Raw genomic sequence first — 24,707 nt, forward strand, 5'->3', positions numbered from 1 at the left:
GCCACGTGGCAGCAAGAGACAGACGGACAGGCAGGCCATGCAGAGTGAGGGCTCAGGCAGGAAACTGAAGATCAGCCTGCCTCAGCGATGAGGGAGGGAGTGGGCGTGGCTTGTCTATTAAAGAGACAGAACAATCATTACACTCCTTGAACCTGGGGTTCACATTTTCTCAACTAGGTTGGAAGCCACTAAGCCATCGAACATCTTGTCTCCGCCCTCCTAGGAGCTGAGATTACAGGTATGTGCAGGATACCCAATTTATCACATGGGTGCTGGGATGCTCTGGACCTTGTAAGCATTGTGGCTCAGATGGATAGGATTCTGGCAGTAGGGATTCAAGAAATACTGAGTGTTCTGGCAGTCGGGAGCCAGAGAATACTGAGGGTTACAGCTAGGGTGCAAGAGTGTTCTGGCAATTGGGGGCCAGGGAATAGCGGTAGCAGCTGACAGCCCTGCTCTGAGGAAAGGTTTCCCCAATGTAACAACTCTGTTCCCGCAGGAGAGGGCTTCCCAAGCGAAGTTGTTACAGTTTGGCTCCAGTGCTTAGGAGTGTAGCAACTCTGCTCTGCTAGGGGTAGGGTTCCCCAGGAAAAGGGTCACAGCCCTGTTCCGCTCAGCTCCTGTCTCCGACTTCCCAGGCAAAGTTGTAACAACTCGCAGCTGCTGGGGGAAGCTCCCCCCCCCCCCCCCCCGAGAAAGTGTTAACAACCCCACTGTGCTCAGCTGGCTCCGTCTGCTCCGTCTCTGCTTTGGGAAAAGAAGGTCTTCACCCAAACTTCCTGCAAGAGATTCGTTGGGAGGGAAGAATCCAGGAGAGTGGTTGCCTCTGCCAGGGTGGAAGAGGAGCCGCTGCAAACTGAACAGGAGCAGGACTTATATAGATATGACTTCTTGGGATGGGGGTCGGGGGAGCCAAACTGTGTTTTCTTCACTGGCCTTTCTAAGCTTTTTGGCTCTAGTTTGGGGGCCAGGGCATATTTCTTTCACTGACTCTGATTCTAGGGTCAAAGTGTGTTTCTTTGGCACTGGTTTCAGAGTCACGGTGTATTTCTTTGGTTCTGGGTTTGGGGCTAAAGTATTTCTTTCACTGGCTCAGGTCTCAGAACCATGGTGTATTTCTTTCGCTGGAGCCCCGGGGGTTTCTTTGCCCCTTTTCTCCTACAGACATCCTAAACCATCTGTTCAGCCCTAATTCCAAAAGGATATGGCAAACCATGTATGTAATCCCAACATTTGGGAGGCTGAGGTAGGAAGACGGTGCGTTTGAAGCCAGCCGGGGAAACACAGCAAGACTGTCTAAAAATAAAAACATAAGGTGAAAAAAACATTTCAAAAAAGACCCCAAGGCCCTAAAGGACATAGCAATCTAATGTCCTCCACAACAGAGGCAGACAGGCTAGGCATTTCATCCTTGTGTCCAGTAAATGGCTAACATTCCTGTTCGGTAATTGAGAAGAGTGGTATGAGACGAGGCTAGGAAGTAGGGGGCAGGGGAGGGGTCTCTACTTCCGGGCCTTAGCTACCAGCGGTGGCAACTAGGTGCCCTTTAGGGCTTCGCATAAACAACTGCATTTATTTTAAATATGCCAAGCCCCACACGATTTACAAGCACAAAGGTTGGTTTTAAAACTGCAGCTCTGCCGGGCGGTGGTGGCGCACGCCTTTAATCCCAGCACTTGGGAGGCAGAGACAGGTGGATCTCTGTGAGTTCGAGACCAGCCTGGTCTACAAGAGCTAGTTCCAGGACAGGCTCCAAAACCACAGAGAAACCCTGTCTCGAAAAACCTTAAAAAAAAAAAATAAAAAAAAATAAAAAAAAAAATAAAACTGCAGCTCTGAGGGAAATGAGCCGGAAGCTTGAGGCAGAAATGAAATTACATTTCCAGCATCGAGAATGAGCCAGCCTACATATCAGACCAATTTAAAATATGGAGGGCGACAACCCGGAGGGTCCTCCTCTCGTGGGTGCCCCTTCAGGGAACTGGGGGGGAGGGGGACAACGACACACCAAGTGTGACGGTTCAGCAAATGCTGCCTGCAGGAGATTCATTTGTGTTGCATTAGTACAATCAGGCGAGCGGGGAGCCCGTCGCCTTTAGCAAAGATGCCTGCGTTTTCTTGCTTCTGCATCTTGTCCCTTCATCCCCACCTTCCCTCAGCGTGGACCTGCCGGCCCGATACGTCGCACGCTTTGCTTTGCGAGCTCCCCGCAGCCCGCCCCGCACTTCCGGGGGCGGAGCCCAACCACCGGTTTCCCCTGCGCCTGAGTTTTGGATGAATTCCACCAGACTGGTCGCCGGAAGCTGATCTTCTCCTTCCGGGTCGGGGCCATGGCGGTGGCAAATTCAAGTCCAGTCAATCCGGTGGTCTTCTTTGATGTCAGCATTGGCGGCCAGGTGAGGTGCAGGCAGCCCAGCGGACCTGCGCGGGCGGGCAGGCACGGGTGAGGGAGGCGGCTGAGGAGGCCCTTCTAGCTCTCCCGAGACAGGCTGGGCCAGGGCGGCGAAGGTGGGAGCTTCTGAGCTGCGTGGGCAGCGGCCGTGGGCGCTGAGCCTTGTGTCTCCCGTCCCTTGCAGGAAGTTGGTCGCATGAAGATCGAGCTGTTTGCAGACGTGGTGCCTAAGACGGCGGAGAACTTTAGGTAAGGAGATGCTCTAACTGAACCAGAGTAGCTGAGCCCGAAGCCAGCCTTTGCAATGTCTGCCCCTGTCCATCCGTTCACTGCCTTGGGAGCTCTGTGTTCTGGGTATTACCCTGGCTGGATAGCTACCGGGTTTGACCGTTCTCGTGTCAGTTTCTGTTACTAGACTACATGCCTGCTTGCCCTGCCATTTGGCCGACTTGGTGGCCCCACTGTTGGTACTCTCCTCTCCTGAGATTAGAGATGCGTCAAGCAGGGATGGCCTGGTGACTGAATCGTTCACCTTTTCTTTCCTTTTAGGCAGTTCTGCACTGGAGAGTTCAGGTCAGTCTCGGATGTGTTAGACCTTTCCCCTTACTCCTGAAGGGTGGCCTGGGGGTTTGGTGAGGGTATTGGGGAACCATGGGCAAATCTTGAGCGATGGAAGATGATATTCAGAGGGTTTCTCCATTATATTATTATTATTTTTTTTTTTTTTTTTTTTTTTTTTTTTTGGTTTTTCGAGACAGGGTTTCTCTGTGGCTTTGGAGCCTGTCCTGGAACTAGCTCTTGTAGACCAGGCTGGTCTCGAACGGGTTTCTCCATTATTGATGTGTTCTTTAGCTCAGTTCTATCCAGTTCTTTATGAGAGTCCTCTTAGCTTCCAGTGTGTCCTAAACGGAAAGGACCCCTCATCACTCCAAGTCTCCTTCTTTTTGGTTACAGGAAAGATGGTGTTCCGATCGGGTACAAAGGAAGCACCTTCCATAGGTAAGACTTTCGGCATACAGGAAATGCTGTCATCGTTTGGTATCTATACAGGCAATACTGTACACCTGAGTACAAAACCTATGCGTGGTTGTTGTTTAAAGTGTCCGTGTTCAGGGCTGAGGATGGAGCTGGGCAGATAATTTGCCCAGCATGCATGAGGCCTTGGGTTCAGCACTCAGCACCGGATAGCCGGGGCACAGCTCCCTTTCCACCTCCACCTTAAGTCACCCACGCTGGCTCTGTAATACCGTATTGTAGAAATGATGGCAAGGAAGACACTGTATCAGTTTGGTTACAGGTGCGCTTCTGTATGCTTCCATACCCAGCTTTTATGTGGGGTCTGGTCCTCATATCAAGGACTTTATGCACTGAACCATTTCCCTTGCTCCAGGTTATGATTTTAGTAGAGGCTTTTGTAATAATTACTGTTATCAGGAAGTCATCTGTAGGAACCTGACCTTAATGAATGCCTAGCTTTCTGTATTTACCTGTTATTGTTAGGGTTTGAAAGAAGTTGTACCACTTTAATCCTGAAAATTTTCGTGTCCCCCATATCAGGGGTGTTAGAGCTATGGTCATTAATCCTCTCCGGCATTCTTGTGAGGTAGCATGTGTTACCCACATTCTTTATGGAAGGAAATTGAGGCCGAGAAAGGCTAAGGACTACGCCTGGGTATAATAGCTACGTTACCCTGTGTGTGTAGCGGTCCATTGCACATGTAGTTGCTAGTGTTCCTTTCCCCAAAATTTGCATTGAGCCCTTGACATGTTTTTCTTTTGGCGAATATGTTGTTATTTCTTCCTGCCAAGTTTCAGCCCCTTCCTGCTGTTCAGGTGCTGACTCGTACACCTAGATCAACCCAGAGATGCCCCTGAAGTTAAAAACTTTTTATGTTAGTAGTCCCTCAGCTTGCTCACTCCAGGGGTGAAAACTCATTCTCTGTGCCACCGTGGTAAACTCTGTACTTCAGAAAAACTACTAATCAACCATGTCAGTGACTAAACCACTGAATCCTTCCCTCAGGACTTTTTTTTATTCTGTTTCAGGGTCATAAAGGATTTCATGATTCAGGGTGGAGATTTTGTTAATGTGAGTACTGCTTCTTTGCTTGGCTCTTCTTCCTGTCAGTCCCCAGTCTTGAGATCTAAGAATACTGCTAAGTTAAGTGGAGAGAGCGTGGATGTGAGGATGTACTGTAGAATTGCTGGCTACCACTGTCTGTGTCCTCAGAACACATATCACTACCAAACTTGAATCGTTAAGTTCCATTGTCCAAACGTGAGCCTTGTGTAACCAGAAATTGAACTTTGCTAGGTTACCTAAGATGATCCGAGGTGGTCCACATACATTGTTCACAGAAAACTTTGAAATTAGCTGCAATTTTTTTTCCCCAAAAGAAAGTGAGCGAGCTGTGTATGTCCCCTATTTTTCCTTCCACTTCTGGTGTCACTGTCTAAAACTCTAGTTTTTTGTTTGCTTTTTGTGGGTCTTCCTTTCCTTTTTCCTTTCGAAAGCTGAGGTTTTAGCTACAACCCAGTTAGTGGCAAGGAATCTGATTAGGAAAGGCAGGTGGTTCGAAGGGGCTTTGCTCTGCTTGCTGAGGTGTCCCTGGGATCTCCTTCCTTTGCTGCTGACCATGACTTTTTTGTGTCCACACTATTTGTGTCCCCATCCCAACTTTGGGGTGTGCCCAATAAGCTAGGATTTTTTCTTTCTTACGCTGCTTTTCCCTTAGCCGCCCACTTCTGCGCATGCTGTTTCTTACTGTCAGTATTTCGTAGTTGGGTATGGTGCCAACTCCGTGTGTCTGGGAAACGTAAGTGTAAATTTAGATTCCTGGAAGTTTTTAAGATCCTACTCCCGCTACGGAGGGTAGCGTAGGATCCTACTCCCCCTTCGTAGGGTAGCAATGGAGGTTTTAGGCCTCGTCCTGCTGTCACTTGTGCTGTGATTCAACTGGGAAATCTGGGAGACTGGAGAGAGAGCTCAGCAGGTAAGAGCACCTACTGTTCTTCCAGAGGACTTGAGTCCCTGTCTCATCATTGTCTGCAGCTCCATTTCCGGAGTATCTGATACTTCTGGACTCTGTGGGTACCTAAACTTACATGCATGTACCCATACCACACACACACAACAAACACATAATTAAAAATAATACAAATAAACCATTTTTTAAAACTGGGAAATTTGGGAGCCAAAGAGATGGCTCAGAGATTAAGAGCCCTGGTGGCTCTTCCAGAGGACACAGGTTTGATTCCCAGCACCTACATGGTAGCTTATAGCCACCTGTAACTCCAGCTCCATGAATTTGTTTGTTTTTATTTTGTCTAGACAGGATTTCTCTGTGGCTTTGGAGCCTGTCCTGAAACTAGCTTTTGTCGACCAGGCTGGCCTAGAAATCACAGAGATCTGCCTGCCTCTGTCTCCCCCGAGTGCCGGTATTAAAGGTGTGCACCACCACCACTGCCTGGCTAATAATAAATCTTAAAGAGATAAAGAAGTTAGACTTTAAGTTTAACAGTGTTTCTTCTCTTCGCCCATCCAGTGGGTGTGCATTAGTGGGCACTGTGGATGTGTGTGTGTGCACCAGTAGGCACACAGGTGAGCAAGTCTGTGGATGTATGCATGTGTGTATGTGCTCACATGCACACACGTATGCAAGCCTGTGGGAGTGGAGCCCAGAGGAAGACATTAGGTGTTCCCTGTCAGTCACTTACTGCCTTAAGGAAAGGTCTCAGTAGATCATTTGCTGCTTGGTTCAGTGAGGGTAACTGACTGGTTAGGTCACGGCATCTGCCTTTCTCTACATGTTAATTCTGGAGGCATGTACGTGCCTGGCTTTTTTTTTTTTTTTTCTTTTTCTTAATGTGTGTGCTAAGGATTTGAACTCAGGTCCTCATGGTTGGATAGCAGCCAGTTTTATGTACTGAGCCATTCTCCCCAGCCCTGTGAGTATTCTTCCTCTGGTTTCAAGGGTGCCGAACACTCAGACCACTAACATATCTCTGCTCTACTTAGGGAGATGGTACTGGAGTCGCTAGCATTTACCGCGGTCCATTTGCAGATGAAAATTTTAAACTTAGACACTCGGCTCCAGGCCTGCTTTCCATGGTAAGTGAGGTTCAGTTAAGATTTGGGGTTGGAGGAAGAGCAGATTTCTGGTGCCTTGTTGAGGTCCAGCTCTGTCTCTTGGAATCAGAGCAGATGCTTCTCTTACTTCAGTCAGACCTCACCTGCACCTATCTCCTCCTCCTTCCTTGGTCTGGTTTGATGTTGTTGGCTGGGGTCTTGCAGCTGTAGAATGGAACCGAGCTCTGACTTGTGTTGCTGCCTTTATTGATATGAAGATATGTGGATGGGCTTTAGCCTTAGTGTTCAGTGGCTTCCAAGACTGGTGCTCGCCTGCTTGTTGCCCTGGTTGCTGTGATGCACTCACTGCAGTAGCTGCATGCTGGCCACTCTCCTGCTTCCCTCCCTCTCCATGCAGTTCCCTCCTAGTCCCATGTCCTGCTATCTCGCCCCCATTCCTAATCCCCGCTCAGACTCCCTTGTGCTTTACTATCTTACTTATCTAACTTACCTCTGCTCACTGCTTGCCCCTTCACATTGCTTGCCCTAACTCCTCCTTTCCCTTGCTCCCCTCTTTTCTCCCTTACCTCCCATTCCTCGCAGTCCCACCATCAGCGCTCCAGTTCTCACCTCCTGGTGCCGGTGTCTGTGTGTACATCCTCTGTCCTGCCTGCCTGCCCTTCACTCTTCTTCTCCGGCATTTATGAGAGTTTGTGAAAATTGATGAAAATTTGTACACAGCCATTTCATTCAAGTCTCAGGGCAAAGCACAAGGACACAAACATGACCCCTGCCATTGTCACATGTAACGTCTAACCCAAATTTGGTACCCAGCACCCGCATCAGGCAGCTGACAACTGTCTGCAACTACAGGTTTTGGGGATCCTTCATGAATATGGTATACATAAAATTATAATGGGATTACATAATACAAGTAAATTTTAACACATTGCAAAACCACTTCAAACAGCTGATTTCATAGGCAGTGTGTCTTTTCTTAGCTACTAACCAATTTGTAAGTATAACCCAGTTGTAACTAATTTGCAGCTAAACACACTAAGTCAAGTCGTGTAAGAAGGGAAAGGGGGATATAGTAAGATAGCTCAGCAAGTAAAGACAGGGGATAAAGACACCTGCTGCACATGCCTGAGTTCAATCCTAGCCCCATGTCGAGGTAGAAGTAGAGAACTAACTCCACAAATCTATTCTCTGACCTCATAAACATGTGTACACGCATGCACACACACACAATTTTTTTTAAGTTTAAAAGAAAGCAGAAGGGGACCCATTAGAGAAAAGTAAGGGAACCAGTTAGAGATGAGAGGATGTAGGGAAGAGAATAAGAACAGAGTATAGCCGGGCGGTGGTGGTGCATGCCTTTAATCCCAGCACTTGGGAGGCAGAGGCAGGCGGATCTCTGTGAGTTCGAGACCAGCCTGGTCTACAAGAGCTAGTTCCAGGACAGGCTCCAAAACCACAGAGAAACCCTGTCTTGGAAAACAAAAAACAACAACAACAAAAAAGAACAGAGTATAATAATGTAGATATGAAAATGCCATAAGTAAAGCATTGCTTTGTATGCTAACCTAAAACTTAGTTAAATCTTGTATTTGCTTGTTTTAAATGAGCAGTCATTCCCATTACAAAACCTCACAGTAGGGGCTCAGCGGGTAAAGATGCTTACCACCAAGTCGGATGGCCTGAGTTCAGTCCCCAGGACCCACATGATGGAAAGAGAGGCCTGACTCCTACAGAACCTGACAAGGAAATTGTTCGTTGATTGAAGAACTTAGATCCTCAGGGGTGGAGCCTCCGTGTCCTGTTTGTCTGTCTGTCTTTATCTAGACCTGAGCTCATAATAGGTGCTCAGTTGGGTTGCATTTAGAGCTGTGTATTCTAGGAAATCTTGCCCTTCACCCAATACAGCCAGAGAAACTTACTGCAGGTACGTTTGGTTCTTATCAGGCAAACAGTGGTCCCAGTACAAACGGCTGCCAGTTCTTTATCACATGTTCTAAGTGTGATTGGCTGGATGGAAAGCACGTAGTGTTTGGTAAGTCTTGTCCCACTCATCTGTCTGCCTCATTTTCCACACTCACTAAGGGTGCTCAGCTGCTTAGCTGGACTAGGCTGGGGCTGGCTGATGGTGGGGGTGGCTAGGGGCAATGGACATGGTGGGGGTGGCTGGGCCGATGGACATAGTGGGGATGACTGAGGCCGATGGACATGGTGGGGATGGCTAGGGGCAATGGACATGGTGGGGGTGGCTAGGGGCAATGGACATGGTGGGGGTGGCTAGGGGCAATGGACATGGTGGGGGTGGCTAGGGGCAATGGACATGGTGGGGGTAGCTGGGGCCGATGGACGTGGTGGGGGTGGCTAGGGGCCGATGGACGTGGTGGGGGTGGCTAGGGGCCGATGGACGTGGTGGGGGTGGCTAGGGGCAATGGACGTGGTGGGGGTGGCTGGGGCCGATGGACGTGGGGCTTGGCTGGAACTCATGGAAAAGACAAGGGTATTCCAATCAATACTCGTGAAATAAATAATGAAGAAATGCCCCAGAGATAGCATGGATGAGTGTGGTTCTGGGGTCATGCAGACCCAGTCCTCCATCCTGGTTTCCTGCGTATATTCCTATGACTTCGGGCAAGTCAGCTTGCCTCATTGAACTCAGTTTCCTTATGTTATAAGAGGATTTGGGATGCCAACTGAGAATGGGCACTGGGAGCTGGGTGCAGTACTAGCACCAAGAAAGAAACCTTGACTTCATGTTCTTCCTGCAGGAAAAATCATTGATGGACTTCTGGTGATGAGAAAAATCGAGGTTGGTCCTGCTGGGGTGTCCTGCAGCCTTTCCGATCGGTGCCTTCTGCCTGTTAATGAGGGGCTAGAGAAGGGTGACGGGCTCCAGTTCCTAGGTAGACTTGTCACTGTCTGCAGTCACAGCCTCCCCTTCCTTGGGGAAGACAGGAGAGCTCAAGCCTTCTTGGCTCCATTCATTATCCTGCCCAGTACATCCTAGGGTTTGGCCTCTGATCCTAATGTCCACTTGATAAAATTCCACTTCTTGGCATTGCATTCAGGATCCTGAATCGTGACCTGTACCCTGCCTATCCTTCCATGACCCCTTCTGCCACTGCCTTCTCTTCTCTGGTACAGTGGCATCAAACTCCTGGGTCTTCTTTAAGGAGGTTGACCATAACAGGTGCGTGCCTCCTGCTCCTCCCAACCCCAAGCTTCGACTCTATTCCTCCTCTTCCTAAAGAGTTCCTTCTTTGGGATTTTTTTTTTTTTTTTTTTTTTTTTTTGGTTTTTCGAGACAGGGTTTCTCTGTGGTTTTTTGGAGCCTATCCTGGAACTAGTTCTGTAGACCAGGCTGGTCTCGAACTCACAGAGATCCGCCTGCCTCTGCCTCCCGAGTGCTGGGATTAAAGGCGTGCGCCACCACCGCCCGGCCCTTCTTTGAGATCTTATCTACCCCTTATGGCTCAGTTCAGATCACCCTATTCTGTGACTCCTCCATAAGCTGGGTCCCTGCTCAGTGCTCTTTTGACTTGCTACATTGTTAGGTTGTGGAGCTGAGGCCTCTGAATGTTACTTTTCTATTGGGTCTTTTATACTTTAATGTCTGTCAGGACACACCACATCAGTCTGATCCTGGGCCCTGGCTTAGGGGATGGGGATCTGTTAGACTTCACTGTCTGTCAGGATACACGCCTCATCAGTCTGATCTTGGGCCCTTTCTTGGGGTGTAAGCAAGGCACTGAGCAGATGCCTGACCTGAGTGCATCTCATGTTCTTATGCTTTGTTTTCTAGAATGTTCCCACGGGCCCTAACAATAAGCCCAAACTGCCAGTGGTAATCTCCCAGTGTGGGGAAATGTAATCTAGACCAAGACTGAACCAGGTAAGTGATCTCTTCTTCCAGTTAGGAAAAGGAATCATGGCTTGAGGGAGACTTTCCACTCTCAGATGTGCGTTGAGTCCATTCCTCTGCATGTAAGCATGGAGCATTCCTCGAGGCTTGTCTCCTCAGCTGTCAGGAGAAGATGTCAGCCTGAGGGTCACTGAGAAGCAAAAGGGGGACACTGGAAATACTCCTTTTCTACTGCTCATCCAGTGTCACCCTGAAAGGACCTGACTCCCAGGTGACTGGGATCAGCCTGCTGTCCAGTCCTGGGGTGTGGGCCTCCCCTGCAGCTTTCACGGCTTACTTCCTCTTGCTTGCCACTGGCTGCCCTGCACTGGGGCCTTTTGGGAAAGAACAAAAAGGCACTCCCAGGAGCGAATTCACCCTCTGAGGTGAATGCTAATGACATCAGTGGCTTGTGTGTTAGCACACGCGGGGAAGATGGGTCGGTCCACCTCTGTGAGAGGTCGTGGTATTTTGTTGGTCTTTTCAGTTTTTTTCAAACCTACAAGAAAATTTGGAAGAATGTTGATTAATCACCCATAACCTCACAGTGGCTGTGCTGTCCCCTCCCTCCGTTCTCACGCCACACCTTCTCCTTCACTGTCTTATTTCCCTTCCTTTCCTGCCCTCATTGCCTTCCTTCTCATTCTAAAACTGCAGATCTCTTGACACTTCACCCTCAGGTACTTCAGCAGGAGCCCCTAAAAACAAAACTAATTAATAAGACTAAATAAACAATGATATTTGTGATATATATTCATATTCAAAATTACCAGTTGTCTCCAAAGTAACTTTTAAATCATACAGAAACCTATTTTATTTGTGGTGCTGGGGATTTAACCAAGCTTTGTACATTCATCACCAACAGGCTGAAGAGATGGCTCAGGGTTTAAGGGGATGGGTTTAAGGACCCAGCACTCACACTAGGCAGCTGATGACTGATGGTTTAACACCACCACCACCTGGCTAAAAAAATTCCCAGCACTCCGAAGGGGTCACCATGCCACCTGTATTTCTTTCTACCTATCAGTAAAAGTCTCTGTAGCGGGATGGAGAGATTGCTTCTCTTCCAGAGGTCCTGAGTTCAATTCCCAGCAAACACATAGTGGCTCACAGCCATCTATAATTAGAGTTGGTACTCTCTTCTGTCCTGCAAGTCATCCGTGCAGGCAGAACACTCTACATAATAAATAAATAAATAAATCTTTAAAAAGAGAGAGAGAGTGAGAAATGAAATGAAAATGTCCCGAGCTGGAAAGGTGGCTTGGTGGTTAAGAGCACTGACTGCCCTTCAGCACGCACGCACATGGCAGCTCACAACTGTTTCTGTCTCTAAGATCTAACACCCTCACACAAACATGCATGCACGCAAAATACTAATGCAAATAAAAACAAATAATTTAAAGAAAAGTTTCTAGTTGAGACTGGCCTCAAACCCATAATCCTCCTCCTGCCTCCCAGGTGTGAGATTAGAAAGCCACCCGTACTAGTTTACTTGCCTCGGCTTCCTGATTACCAGGAATATTATCACACCTAGATATGGTGGCACACACCTTTAATTCCAGCAATTCAGGAGACAGGCAGGCTGATTTCTTAGCCCACGGCCAGCCTGGTCTACAGAGCAAGTTCCAGGACTGCCAGGCAAAACTGAAAAAAATTTAGTTGGGTGTGGTAGTACACATCTGTAACTCTGTAATCCCAGCCTGGGAGAGGTGGCTGAGAGGTGACAAGTTTGAGGACTGCCTGGATAGAAGAATGTTTTTCTAGGCTAGCCTGGCAACTTCGTGACCCTGTATGAAAGAGGGACCAAGCGAAACCTGCTCAGTGGCAGGTAAAGGTGAGGGCTGCCAAGCTTGTAGACCTGAGTTTGGTCCCCAGGACCAGCTGGAGGAAAAAGAACTGACTCCCACAGATTTCCCTCTGACGTGTGCTGTGGCACTCACATCCGTACGTACATGCACAAAATGAGTAAATAAATGCAAATTGTTTGGCGGAGCTGGTTGTGGAGGCTTGTATTCAGGATCTTAGCATTTGGAGACGGAGACCACAAATTCACAGAGGGCCGTGGTGGCAGCAGCTTGGCCACCAGCATAAAGAAGGCTGGGGTGTTGCTCAAGAACACAAAGCACACACACAGGATCTGTCCCTTCTACAGCAAAGGAAAGGAAAAATATATAAGTTCTGATTTGATGGTGTCAAGATTATTGGTCCCTTAATGACTTTCCTGCTTTGTCTTATCTAACTTTCACTACCTCCAATCATAATATCCTCTATAGTACTGTGTCTGTACCCATTGATATTTCTGTACTTTATCTGTACACTTAGAAAATTATATCTGTTTGTTTATTGTAGGTAACAATGAAGGTTAAAGGACAACTTTTTAAAGTCTGTTCTCTTCTACCCCGTGGTCCCTGGGATCAAACTGAGACTCAGCAGCAAGGGTCTTAACGCTCTGGCTCATCTCATTGGCCTGGAGTCTTGTTTGTCTGTTTGTTTAAATATTTATTTATTATGTATATAGTGTTCTGCCTGCATGTATCCCTGCAGGCCAGAAGAGGGCACCAGATCTCATTACAGATGGTTGTGAGCTGCCATGTGGTTGATGGGACTTGAACTCAGGACCTCTGGAAGAGTAGCCAGTACCCTTAACCTCTGAGCCATCTCTTCAGCCCTCTTTTGTTTCGTTTGTTTTTGTTTTTCGATATAGGGTTTCTCTGTGTAACTTTGGAGCCTGTCCTGGAACTTAACTGTAGACCAGGCTGACCTTGAACTCAGAGATCTACCTCTGCCTCCTGAGTGCTGGGATTAAAATAAAGGTGTACATCACCACCGTGTGACTTTTATTTAATTTTTTTGGGGGGGCGGGGGGAACGACAGGGTTTCTCTGTAATAGCCTTGACTGCCCTAGAACTAGCTCTTGTAGACCATGCTGTCCTTGAATTTACAGAGATCCTCCTACCTCTGCCTTCTGAGTGCTGGGATTAAAGATGTTGTGCCACCACCACCTGGTTGAGGTATAGCCTAGGCTGACCTCAAACTCGGGATCCTCCTGCCTCTACCTCCTTCATCTAATCCTACCGGCATGTGCCACCACAACTGGCTTGTTTTATTTTTGAGACAGGGTCTTACCATCTCACCTTGCCTGGCCTGTCTGCAATCACAGAAATGCCCTGTCTCTGCCTCCTGAGTGCTGGGATGAAAGACACGCTCCACCATGGCAGGCAGTCTCTTATTTTTTTTTTTTTAAATATTTATTTATTATGTATACAATATTTTATCTGTGTGTATGCCTGTAGTCCAGAAGAGGGCACCCGACCTCATTACAGATGGTTGTGAGCCACCATGTGGTTGCTGGGAATTGAACTCAGGACCTTCAGAAGAGCAGTCAGTGCTCTTAACCGCTGAGCCATCTCTCCAGCCCCAGTCTCTTATTTTTTAAGTAGAGATCAGTTAGATACCAAAAAACCTCAGTGACTGTATCCACATCATCTGTGACGTGCTTGTGGTCAGAGCATCTGGAATTTACAGACTTTCGGTAACACTCCACGAGGCAGTAAAGGAAGACCAAGCACTTTAGGGAGGGCTAGAGTGAGCAGTGCTGGGCCGGAATGCACAGGTACTCACTGGGAGCTACAGGTGGGCCTTTTTGCCTGGGCAAATGCTTCTCTCTCAGGCTGAGTAAACACCATGAACCTTTCTCTCCCCATTTCAGGAGCTACTGGCTATCTCTCCTGGTTTCTCTCATTTCTTTGATGTCTATTGTTAATGATGAGATTTCTGATCACTGCTAGATGATAGAAGATTACAAAAAAAAAGACTGAAAAACATTAAGAAATATAAAGCCTACCTAAAACTTTAGCTCTCTCTAAAACTGCCTGCTTTCACCCTGTGAGGGTTATGCTTTACAGTGATCTCTTTGGCCAGTGCCACTCATGCCATGAGGGTGCCCCATTTTGCTTTATAATAAACTCTCTTCCATACACATACAAAAGATAAAATTTAATGCCGGGCAGTGGTGGCACACACCTTTAATCCCAGCACTCGAGAGACAGAGGCAGGCGGATCTCTGTGAGTTCAAGGCCAGCCTGGTCTACAGGTTGGGTAGTGGTGCATGCTTTTAATCTCAACACTCTGTCTGGGGGTAGGGGTTATTCAGAAATTTTTTTTTTTTTTTTTTGGAACGGGGTTTCAAGACAGGGTTTCTCTGTGTTGCCCAGGCTTTCCTGGAAATCACACTGTAGACCATGCTGGCCTTGAACTCTACTTCCTGAGTGCTGGAATTAAAGGAGTGCACCACCACCACCCGGCTCAGGAATTGATTATCTTAGGGGCACTGGGATTGTAGTTTAGTGACGGGGTCCTTGCTTGACAACAAGATTCACTGCCCGGGACTGGAGAGATGGCTCAGCGGTTAAGAACTCTGACTGTTCTTACAGAGGACCCGGGTTCAGTTGCCACATGGCAGCTCACAATTGTCTGAAAATCTAGTTCCAGGGGATCTGACACCTTTGCAACAATTCACATAAAGTTAAATAAGTCATAAAAAATTATTCTTGCCGGGCGTTGGTGGCGCACGCCTTTAATCCCAGCACTCGGGAGGCAGAGGCAGGCGAATCTCTGTGAGTTCAAGTCCAGCCTGGTCTACAAGAGCTAGTTCCAGGACAGGCTCCAAAACCACAGAGAAACCCTGTCTCGAAAAACCAAAAAAAAAAAAAAAAAAAAATAAGATTTGGACCTTGAGATTTCAGTCCGGTGCTCCAATGTGGGTCTTTGTCTCTGTCTCCTTTCATCGCCTAAATGTTTTTCTTTGGGTTCACCTTCTTAATTAGCTTCTCTAGGATCACGCATAATAGGCTCAACGTCCCCTATTCATGGTTAGAAACCAAATATGAGTGAGTACATCCCATGTTCCAATGGCAATGGGTTTTTGATCCTACTGCACGTACTGGCTTTGTGGGAGCCTAGGCAGTTTGGATGCTCACCTTACTAGACCTGGATGGAGGTGGGTGGCCCTTGGACTTCCCACAGGGCAGGGAACCCGGATTACTCTTAGGGATGATGAGGGAGGGGGACTTGATAGGGGAGGGGGAGGGAAATGGGAGGTGGTGGCGGGGAGAAGGCAGAAATCTTTAATAAATAAATAGATTCGCTGCCCAATACAAAAAAAACAAGACAAAAAGCAACCTTCTTTACATTGGAGTCTCTTTTCTGAGCAGTTCTTTACAGAACTGGAAAGCCCTTTTAGGGGGCTTTCAGAATCATTAGCCGACCTCCCCACTATTAGCAAAAGTCATTTAGCTCTTTGTCTGTCGAAATCCCTGTTGTGGCCCAAGTGAAACAAATTCCTTAGTGGTCATTCACATTCCAGAGGCCCTCCAGACCGGGACTGTCCATGGACAGCCCTGTCTGCAGTGATGGAAATGCCTGTGTCTGTGCCCAGGTAGATGGCAGAGCTAGTTGCACCCAGTGTGGTTACGAAGCATGTAAAACTTGGCTGGGCCTTTAATCCCAGCACTTGGGAGGCAGAGGCAGGCGGATCTCTGGGAGTTCGAGGCCAGCCTGGTCTACAAGAGCTAGTTCCGGGACAGGCATCAAAGCTACAGAGAAACCCTGTCTCGAAAAACAAAAAAAAAAACAAAAACAAAAACAAAAAAACTTGGCTGGGGTGGCTGAGGGGATGGGCTTTTTGTTTCTTTGGTTTTTTGTTTTTTTGTTTTGTTTTTTGAGGCAGGGTTTCCCTGTAGCTTTGAAACCTGTCCTGCTGGAACTGTTCTGTAGACCAGGCTGACCAGAACTCACAGAGATCTTCCTGCCTCTGCCTCCAGAGTGTTGGGATTAAAGGTGTGCACCTCTACCACCACCTGGCTTCTTTGGTTGTTGTTGTTATTGTTTTTTTTTTTTTTTTTACTTACAAGGAAGGGCAAGGTTTGAAACAGGGTCTTCTGTTTCAGCCCTAGCAGACCAAGTATTCACTTGAAGCCCAGTAACTGAAACTGTAGCAGGCCTCCTATCTCTGCCTCCCAAGTGCAGGAATTATAAGCATGCATCACTGTGCCCAGCTACATTTCATTATTTTGAGACAAGGTCTCAGAGAATCCAGGCTGGCCTCAAACTTGCTGTCTAGCTGAGGATGACCTTGGATTTGTGATCCTTCTGCCCCCACCCTCTGGATTCTGGGATGGGGGGGTATTTGGTCGGTGGTACTAAAGATTGACCCCAGAGTTTCCTATGTAATAGGCAAGTGTTTCACCAACTGAACCAAATACCCAGCCTCTCCTGAATTTTTAACTTTATTTAAATTTTTGGTTTTGTATTTTGAGACAAGGTTTCTCTTTGTAGCCTTGGCTGTCCTGGAACTTGCTCTATAGACCAAGATGGCCTCGAACTCACAGAGATTCACCTGCCTCTCCCTCCCAGACACGCACCACCATCTCCCAGCTACTTTATTTTAATTAAATCTGAAGGGTTCCATGTGGCTGTAATGACTGCTCTTTTAAGGCGTCGGGGAATCTAGAGAACAGTCTGCTGTAAAGAGGGTTGGTGGGTGGCTGTCCACTTTGGATTTGTTCATAGTGAGATTTGACACAGGTTAAGGAGAATAATGAGCTAGCAGCCCACCATTTTCCTTTAAGATGGAAACTTATAGGCTTTTCTAAATGTCCCCGAAGTGGTTTTTTTTTTGTGTGTGTGTGTATGTTTTAATACTTTACGTGTGTGTTTTCCCTGAGTATCTTTTTTTTTTTTTTTTTTTGGTTTTTCGAGACAGGGTTTCTCTGTAGCTTTGGAGCCTGTCCCGGAACTCCCTTTGTAGACCAGGCTGGCCTCGAACTCACAGAGATCCGCCTGCCTCTGCTGGGATTAAAGGCGTGCGCCACCACCGCCCGGCTTCCCTGAGTATCTTGTGTGTATCTTGTGTACTATGTGCATGCTTGGTGCCCAAGGAGGTTGGAAGAGGACATCAGAGCCCCTGGAACTAGAGATGGTTGTGAGCTGCCATGTGGGTGCTGGGAATTGAACCAGGTCTTCTGGAAGTTCTTAACCACTGAGCCATCTTTTCTGTGCACCCCCCCCACAAGTGTTGTTTTATTATACAAAGTGTTTTAGGTGGAATAATGGTAAAGAGCCATATTGATGATTTTAAGACCTATTGGGCAATTGTTTGTTGTCTGGTTGGGTTTTTTTTGGGCGGGGGGGCTGATTTGTCTCAGCTTTGTGAGTGTCCAAATTACAGGCATGGATCACCATGCCAGGCATTATTTCTCGTACTTTAATGTACTTAATTAATGTACTTCCAGATCCTCATCTTCTTTTCCCCAAACACTAGACCTTCGGGTCCCCAGGAGCACATGAAGACACGTAGAACACAGGAGCAGTAGCGAATGTGTGAGCAGGCACACCTCTAAGATCCTTCACCTCTCCCTGCGCTGTAGTGTGTATTAACTTGTGTTCACTTATTGTATGTGTGGGCAATGCTACGGCGCTCAGAGGAGTTTACCAGAGAGCTAGTTCTGATGAATTGTCACAGGTAATAGTGAGTGGAGAAGCTCAGCATGGGATTGACAGGGTTTATCCAAGGAAAAAGCCAGCCCAGGAGGAGATGATCTCCTGATGCTCCAGCCAGAGTCATGCCAGCAAGGTGTGCCCCCATGTATTTGTCTGCCTATTGGGTGTGTGGCACTGTTCTCTGCCACAAGAGAGGTAGAATGTCTGGCTGTACTCCAGTCCAAAGGCAAGGCCCCTACATTGTCTTCACAGTCACGGTGTGGCTCTTCTATGCACTACCATTCAGCCTTACGAAAAAGAAAGGAGTATCCGTGTACTGGCAAGATTTCAGAGTAAGTGAAGTGACTGCGGAGATCATTGTACTGCACAGACGTGGCACTCTGTTGAACGTTCCAGAACTTTTGGGGCTAAATAGCACATTGCTAATAGTAGATACTTCCACTAAGTTGAGGCAGCAAAGACTTTCTTTTCAGGTTATTTTGTTCCATTAATTCTTTTTTTTTTTTGGAGCCTGTCCTGGAACTAGCTCTTTTAGACCAGGCTGGTCTTGAACTCACAGAGATCCGCTTGCCTCTGCCTCCCAAGTGCTGGGATTAAAGGCGTGCGCCACCACCGCCCGGCTTGTTCCATTAATTCTACACTGAACTTAAATCTTCTAATAGACACATTGTGAGTATGTGTGTATATATCCCAAGTCTTTCTCTTTCCCTGAAGCATGCCTATGGCTAACATGAGTTTAGAAATCCTGTGTATGTCCTTCCAGCTCTTCTGGGTTCAGCCCAGTCCGTGGTTCCCACCAGGTACCATCACAACACTTAGCACAGTGAGTGTATCGCAGTGTGTATATTAGGCTAGCTTTGTCTTGACTGGGAACACCTTGAAGCAAGGGCCATGTTGAGAACACAGTGCATGGTGTCATAGACCTTCACCTCCAGTACACTGAGCTGTTTATAATGCACTTATGCATTCTTACACACTGAGGACCCAGGGTAACTTGCGAACCTATACTGTGATACCAAAACTCACTGTTCCTAAGAAGAGGGTGTGTCCACATAAGGGGGCTGATGAGAGAAAGGCAGTGGTACACACACCTTTCTCTTTTAATACAGCTAACCTGGAAGTCCGTGTACAGCAAGCTCTCAAAGCCTGATGAGGACACAAGCCTTGAGTCAAACAGAAAGCCCCAACATTGTTCATTCTGTGGCCTTAGTCATTAAGCCTCCTGGAACTCATTTGTCCCTTTGCATGGAGATAGTATATACAAGCCAGGAGCTAGTACAGCAGGTGACAACACTTGCTGCTAAGTCCAACACCTGAGCTGAATCCCTGGGGCCTATGTGGTTGAGAGCCAACTCACGCAAGATGTCCTCTGAGCGCCGTAGCATTGCCCACACATACAATAAGTGAACACAAGTTAATACACACTACAGTGCAGGGAGAGGTGAAGGATCTTAGAGGTGTGTCTGCTCACACATTCGCTACTGCGCTTGTGTTCTACGTGTCTTCACGTGCTCCTGGGGATCCAAAGGTTTGGGAAAAAGAAGAGGATACGGGCGCACCTGTTTCCTAGAGGTGCCCTTGCTGTTCCTTTGAGCTGTTTTCCCCTATCTTCTCACTGACCTGTCCCTACCATTTAGGTCTTCAGTGTTGGGCGACACTCACCTTGAGTCTGACAAGCTGGACTAACCTCTGCCTCCACAATGTGTGAACCAGGACCTGGAAGTCTCACAAATCAGAACCAAGATCTTGTTTAAATTTTGAACTGTAAATAAAGGATTTTTTTTAAATGTTGGTGTTTGTGTTGCTCACTTTTATAAAGTCAAGCAACGCCAATGTTTATTCAAATAGGAAAATTTAATTAGGTTTAAATGAAAAGCCCCTAGAGCCGGATACTTTAGTCCCAGCACCTAGGAAGCCTGTGAGTTTAAACCTGTGAGTTTAAAGCTTGCCTGATATAGTTAGTTCCAGGCCAGCCAAGGCCACATCCCTGTCTCAAAGAACAGCAGACAAGCAGTAAATCTCTGCAGAATCGCTTTATCAGGAGAATGAGTGGAAAGGAATGTGGGGTGGAGAAAAGGTAAGGAAACCCAAAGTATCAAGTATCAGAAAAAGCAAAAGCATGCTTAGGTCTTGGCCTGCATCCAAAAGAGACAGGGAGTAGGGTGGTGGTGGCGCACGCCTTTAATCCCAGCACTCGGGAGGCAGAGGCAGGTGGATCTCTGGGAGTTCGAGGCCAGCCTGGTCTACAAGAGCTAGTTCTGGGACAGGGTCCAAAGCTACAGAGAAACCCTGTCTCAAAACCAAAAAAAAGAGAGACAGGGAAGGTTGTGCCTGAATCAGGGTAGGTCAGGTGGGCAAATGAGCCAGACCTTGCTGAAGTTGGTGTGTGGTTTTAAGTGGCAGTAGGGACAGCCCTGTCTTCTCGCCTCTGTGTTTTAGCTAGGACTGGCTCTCCTCAGAGGCCAGCATAGAGAGGGGCAAAGTGCCGTGTGGATCGAAGCCTCCAACTTGGCAACAGTGAAATGCAGGCCTGTTCAGCAGTAGGTAGTCCAGGATATCCCAGCAGATTTGATTCCATTAGCTCTGGAGCCACTGGTCAAGGGGTCACTATCTCGGGATGTGTAGGGAGGAGACCTTCTGATAGAATGTGTCTTGAACTAGTAGGACTCATGTGGAGGAATCTTCACCAGGTCACTTTTGAACCCTGTTTCCTAATCTGTAAAACGAGGTGGCTGATAGGGGTGGTGAGGAGGAGGAGGGAGGCATTGTAATACCTCCGTGAGGCAGGAGAACTGCAGTAAGTTCAAGTTTGGAGCTCTCTAGAGACCCAGGGAGGTTAGGAGTAGATGGGTGTGGTGGTACCTGTAATCCCAGTTCTTGGGTAGGTGAAGGCCGAAGGATCAGGAACTCAAGGCCAACCTTGGCTGTGTGACTTCCCTGTGTCTCAAAATACAAGCAGCCATACAGGACAGGTAAATACCATGCCTTGGAAAATTTTGGAAAGGGAATAATCCAACATGGAAAGATTCCACTTCCTATGGAGTATAACGTGAGGATGAGAAAGTTACTATGAGCCGAGCGTGGTGGTGCATGCCTTTAATCCCACACTCAGAGACAGGCGCAGCTTTGAATTCAAGGCTGGTTTACACAGTTCCAAGATAACCAGGGCTATGTAGCAAGACCCTGTCACAGACACACACACACACACACACACACACACAAGAAAGGTCCTCTGATATAACTTTCATGAAGCATTTAATGTGTTCATTTAGCAAGACTCTGTCTTAAACATACACAAGAAAGTTCCTCTGTGGGGTGAGGGGAACGCTCCTGCATTGCTGGTGGAAGTGCAAACTTGTACAGCTGCTTTAGAAATCAGTATGGCGATTTCTCAGAAAATTAGGAAGCATGGAGGTGGGTGGTCCTTGGACTTCCCACTGGGCAGGGAACCCTGATTGCTCTTAGGGCTGATGAGGGAGGGGGACTTGATTGGGGGAGGGGGAGGAGAATGGGAGGCGGTGGCGGGGAGGAGGCAGAAATCTTTAATAAATAAATAAAACGAATATCACAAAAAAAAAAAGAAAATTAGGAAGCAATCTACCTCAAGACTCAGTAATACTGCTGTTGGGTATATACCCAAAGGACACTCAATCATACCACAATGACATCCTCAACTATGTTCATAACAGTATTATTTGTAATAGCCAGAACATGGAAACAATTTAGATGCCCCTCAACTAAAGAATGAATCAAGAAAATGTACATTTACACAATGGAGTACTACACAGCAGTAAAAAATAAAGACATCATTGAAATTTGCATGCAAAAGAATGGATCTAGAAAAAAAGCATTGAGTGAGGTAACAAGTATAATATATACTCACTCATACGTGACTTCTAGACATAAAGGAAAAAAAAACGAACCTACAGTCTACAACTCCAGACAACCCTAACAACAAAGAGGACCCTAAGAGAGACATACATGGATCTACATAGATAGTAAGGAGAAAAAGACAAGATCTCCTGAGTAAATTGGGAGCATGAAGGCCATGGGAGAGGGTAGAAGGGGAGGGGGAGGAAGGGAGAACAGCAGAGAAAAATGTATAGCTCAATAAAAACAATAAAAAAGAAAGTTCCTTTAGCCGGGCGGTGGTGGTGCACGCTTTTAATCCCAGCACTTGGGAGGCAGAGGCAGGTGAATCTCTGTGAGTTCGAAACCAGCCTGGTCTACAAGAGCTAGTTCCAGGACAGGCTCCAAAGCCACAGAGAAACCCTGTCTCGAAAAACCAAAAAAAAAAAAAAAGAAAGAAAGTTCCTGTGATACAACTTTCATGAAGTATTTAATGTGTCCATTTAGCAAGACCCCGCCTCAAACACACACACAAACACACAAAGTTCCTCTGATGTAATGTTCATGAGGCATTTACTATGTCCATTTCTATATTTTGGGAGGACAGAGTCTGCCATGTAGCCGTGTGTAGCTTGGAACTCACTGTGTAGACCAGGCTGGTCTACCTCTTCCTCCTACTTGCTGGGATTACAGCCACTTGCCACCACACCTATCCATTCCCATTTCTCCCATCTCGTGAGAGATTCCTCAACTATACGAGCAGATGAAACAGTCAAACGCCATAACAGAACTTGCCTTAAAGTGCCATTTCTGTGTCAGGGACAAGGTAGTGAAAACAAAGAGACCCTAAGTCCTCTAGCTATGTAAACAGACTTCAGATAATAATAATAATAATAAAAAACTCATGCTAAGCAGAGGTCTGTAAGTAACCCAACAGGGCGGAGCTATCAAGAGATGGAGAGGGAACAGCTGTGCCATAACCCAGCATCTTTGTGATCGAGTGCAGCTGAGTTCACTGGCACCAAGCACTGCAGCCATGCCATTTCTGCCGCTGTGCCAGTCTCTGCTGAAGCTCTAAGAGGAGTAAGATGTGGCCCATGCTTATGACAGGAGACAGGCAGTTTCTACTTGGGTGGTAAAGGCAGGAAATGTGGTCTGGTGTCTTTAGTTTTGACGGGTTTTTATCTGTTTCTTCAACTGCTGTGTCCCTAACACCTGGAAAAACTAAGCATCGACTATCCAGTAGGTGTTCAATCGGTATGTGTTACATAAATCAGATATTCAAGTAGTGTAGAAAGCTGAGATGAAGGGAAAAGGTTAGAATTTTAAAAAAATAAACAACAACCCCCACTTTAACAAGGAGAGGGATTTTCGAGCCTGGAGAGATGTCTCATCCAATAAAAGCCTTTCTGGACAAGTATGATGGTGTGAGTTCAGATCTCCAGAACCCATCAAAGAGCCAGGCACGAAGGCACGTGCCTGGACAGCTGCCGCTCAGGTCATGGATTCCAGGCAGCCTGAGCTTCCAAGTGAGACTCTGTCAAAGGGCGGGTGAATCTCTGTGAGTTTGAGGCCATCCTGGTCTACAGAGTGAGTTCCAGGACAGCCAGGGCTACACAGAGAAACCCTGTCTGTGGGGGAGGGGTCGTAGAGGAGAGAATGTTGCAAGAGAGATTTACAGTACAGTGGATAGGACTTTTAATATGTACTAACAGCTAAAACCTGATAGGCTGGACAAGGAACGAGTGGGTGGGGAGTTACCTTAGAGAAGTCATACCACATTAAAGATTGGGATATAAAGAGTTCAAGTGTTTGCAAGATGGTGGTGGCACACTCCTTCAATCCCAACACTTGGGAGGCAGAGGCAGGCGGATCTCCATGAATTTGAGGCTGAGTTCAAAGCTGGCCTGGTGTAGAAGAGCTAGTTCTAGGATGGTTACACAGAAAAACCTGACCTCAAAAAACCAAAAATACTAATACTAATAAAATAAAAAAGGAGGGAAGAATGGGTGTGGTAGTGGAGGTCTTTAATCCAGAAGATGGGTCTCAAGAGTTTTTTTTTGTTTGTTTGTTTGTTTTTGTTTTTGTTTTTTCGAGACAGAGGGTTTCTCTGTGGTTTTGGAGCCTGTCCTGGAACTAGCTCTTGTAGACCAGGCTGGTCTCGAACTCACAGAGATCCGCCTGCCTCTGCCTCCCGAGTGCTGGGATTAAAGGCGTGCACCACCACCGCCCGGCCTGGGACTCAAGAGTTTGAGGCCAACCTGGGCTACACAATAAGACCCTGTTTCAAAAGGCAAAACAAAGCCGGGCGGTGGTGGCTCATGCCTTTAATCCCAGCACTTGGGAGACAGAGGCAGGTGAATCTCTGTGAGGTCGAGACCAGCCTGGTCTACAAGAGCTAGTTCCAGGACAGGCTCCAAAGCCACAGAGAAACCCTGTCTCGAAAAACCAAAAAAAAAAAAAAAAAACAAATCAAAAGACAAAACAACAAAAGAAAAACCCTGCCTGTTTTAAATGGTAAAACAATTTAAAGATGACGGCCTTGTGACAAGTAAAGGCTACATTCCATTTCTAGGTCAGCTCTGTGAGTAAACTGTCTCAGGGCCAGGAAGACCGTTTGATGCTGACAGCAAAGGGGCTACACAGTGAAAGGGGAGACTGGACTACACAAGTTGTCCTCTTACCTCGATTGTGCCCCCCAAAATAAAAATAGATTATTTTCAGTAAAGAATTTCAAAACACAGGTACCCTCTGCTTTCAGAGTTAAAAGTTGATCTATTATAACCCAACAGCCCACAAAACTTTAACGTATCATGTTTTGCTGGACTGGAGAGATAGCTCAGCAGTTAAGATCATTAGTTGCTCTTCCAGAACACCTGGGTTCAATTCCCAGCACCCACATGGCAGTTCACAACTGTCTTTAACTCTAGTTCCAGAGGATCTGACACCCTCATACAGACATACATGCAGACAAAACACAA

The 24,707-nt window shown here is 47.1% G+C and overlaps 1 protein-coding gene across 2 annotated transcripts; it reads left to right on the plus strand.

Moving 5' to 3' along the window:
* Positions 1–2,289: 2,289 nt before the first annotated feature.
* Positions 2,290–19,668, plus strand: Ppih (peptidylprolyl isomerase H). 2 transcript variants are annotated; one of them, XM_057784909.1, is made up of 10 exons: positions 2,290–2,396; positions 2,577–2,641; positions 2,942–2,965; positions 3,347–3,391; positions 4,439–4,481; positions 6,411–6,503; positions 8,427–8,514; positions 9,245–9,285; positions 10,279–10,368; positions 19,515–19,668. In XM_057784909.1, the coding sequence occupies exons 1-9, from the start codon at positions 2,331–2,333 to the stop codon at positions 10,345–10,347; spliced, it is 534 nt and encodes a 177-aa protein (XP_057640892.1). In that variant the 5' UTR covers positions 2,290–2,330; the 3' UTR covers positions 10,348–10,368; positions 19,515–19,668. The 2 variants fall into 2 exon arrangements, with proteins under 2 accessions (XP_057640892.1, XP_057640893.1); XM_057784910.1 differs by lacking the exon at positions 19,515–19,668 and adding an exon at positions 12,727–15,365.
* The last annotated feature ends 5,039 nt before the right edge of the window (positions 19,669–24,707 follow it).

This window comes from Chionomys nivalis, chromosome 11 (genome assembly GCF_950005125.1).
Source record: "Chionomys nivalis chromosome 11, mChiNiv1.1, whole genome shotgun sequence".
Lineage (NCBI taxonomy): Eukaryota > Metazoa > Chordata > Mammalia > Rodentia > Cricetidae > Chionomys > Chionomys nivalis.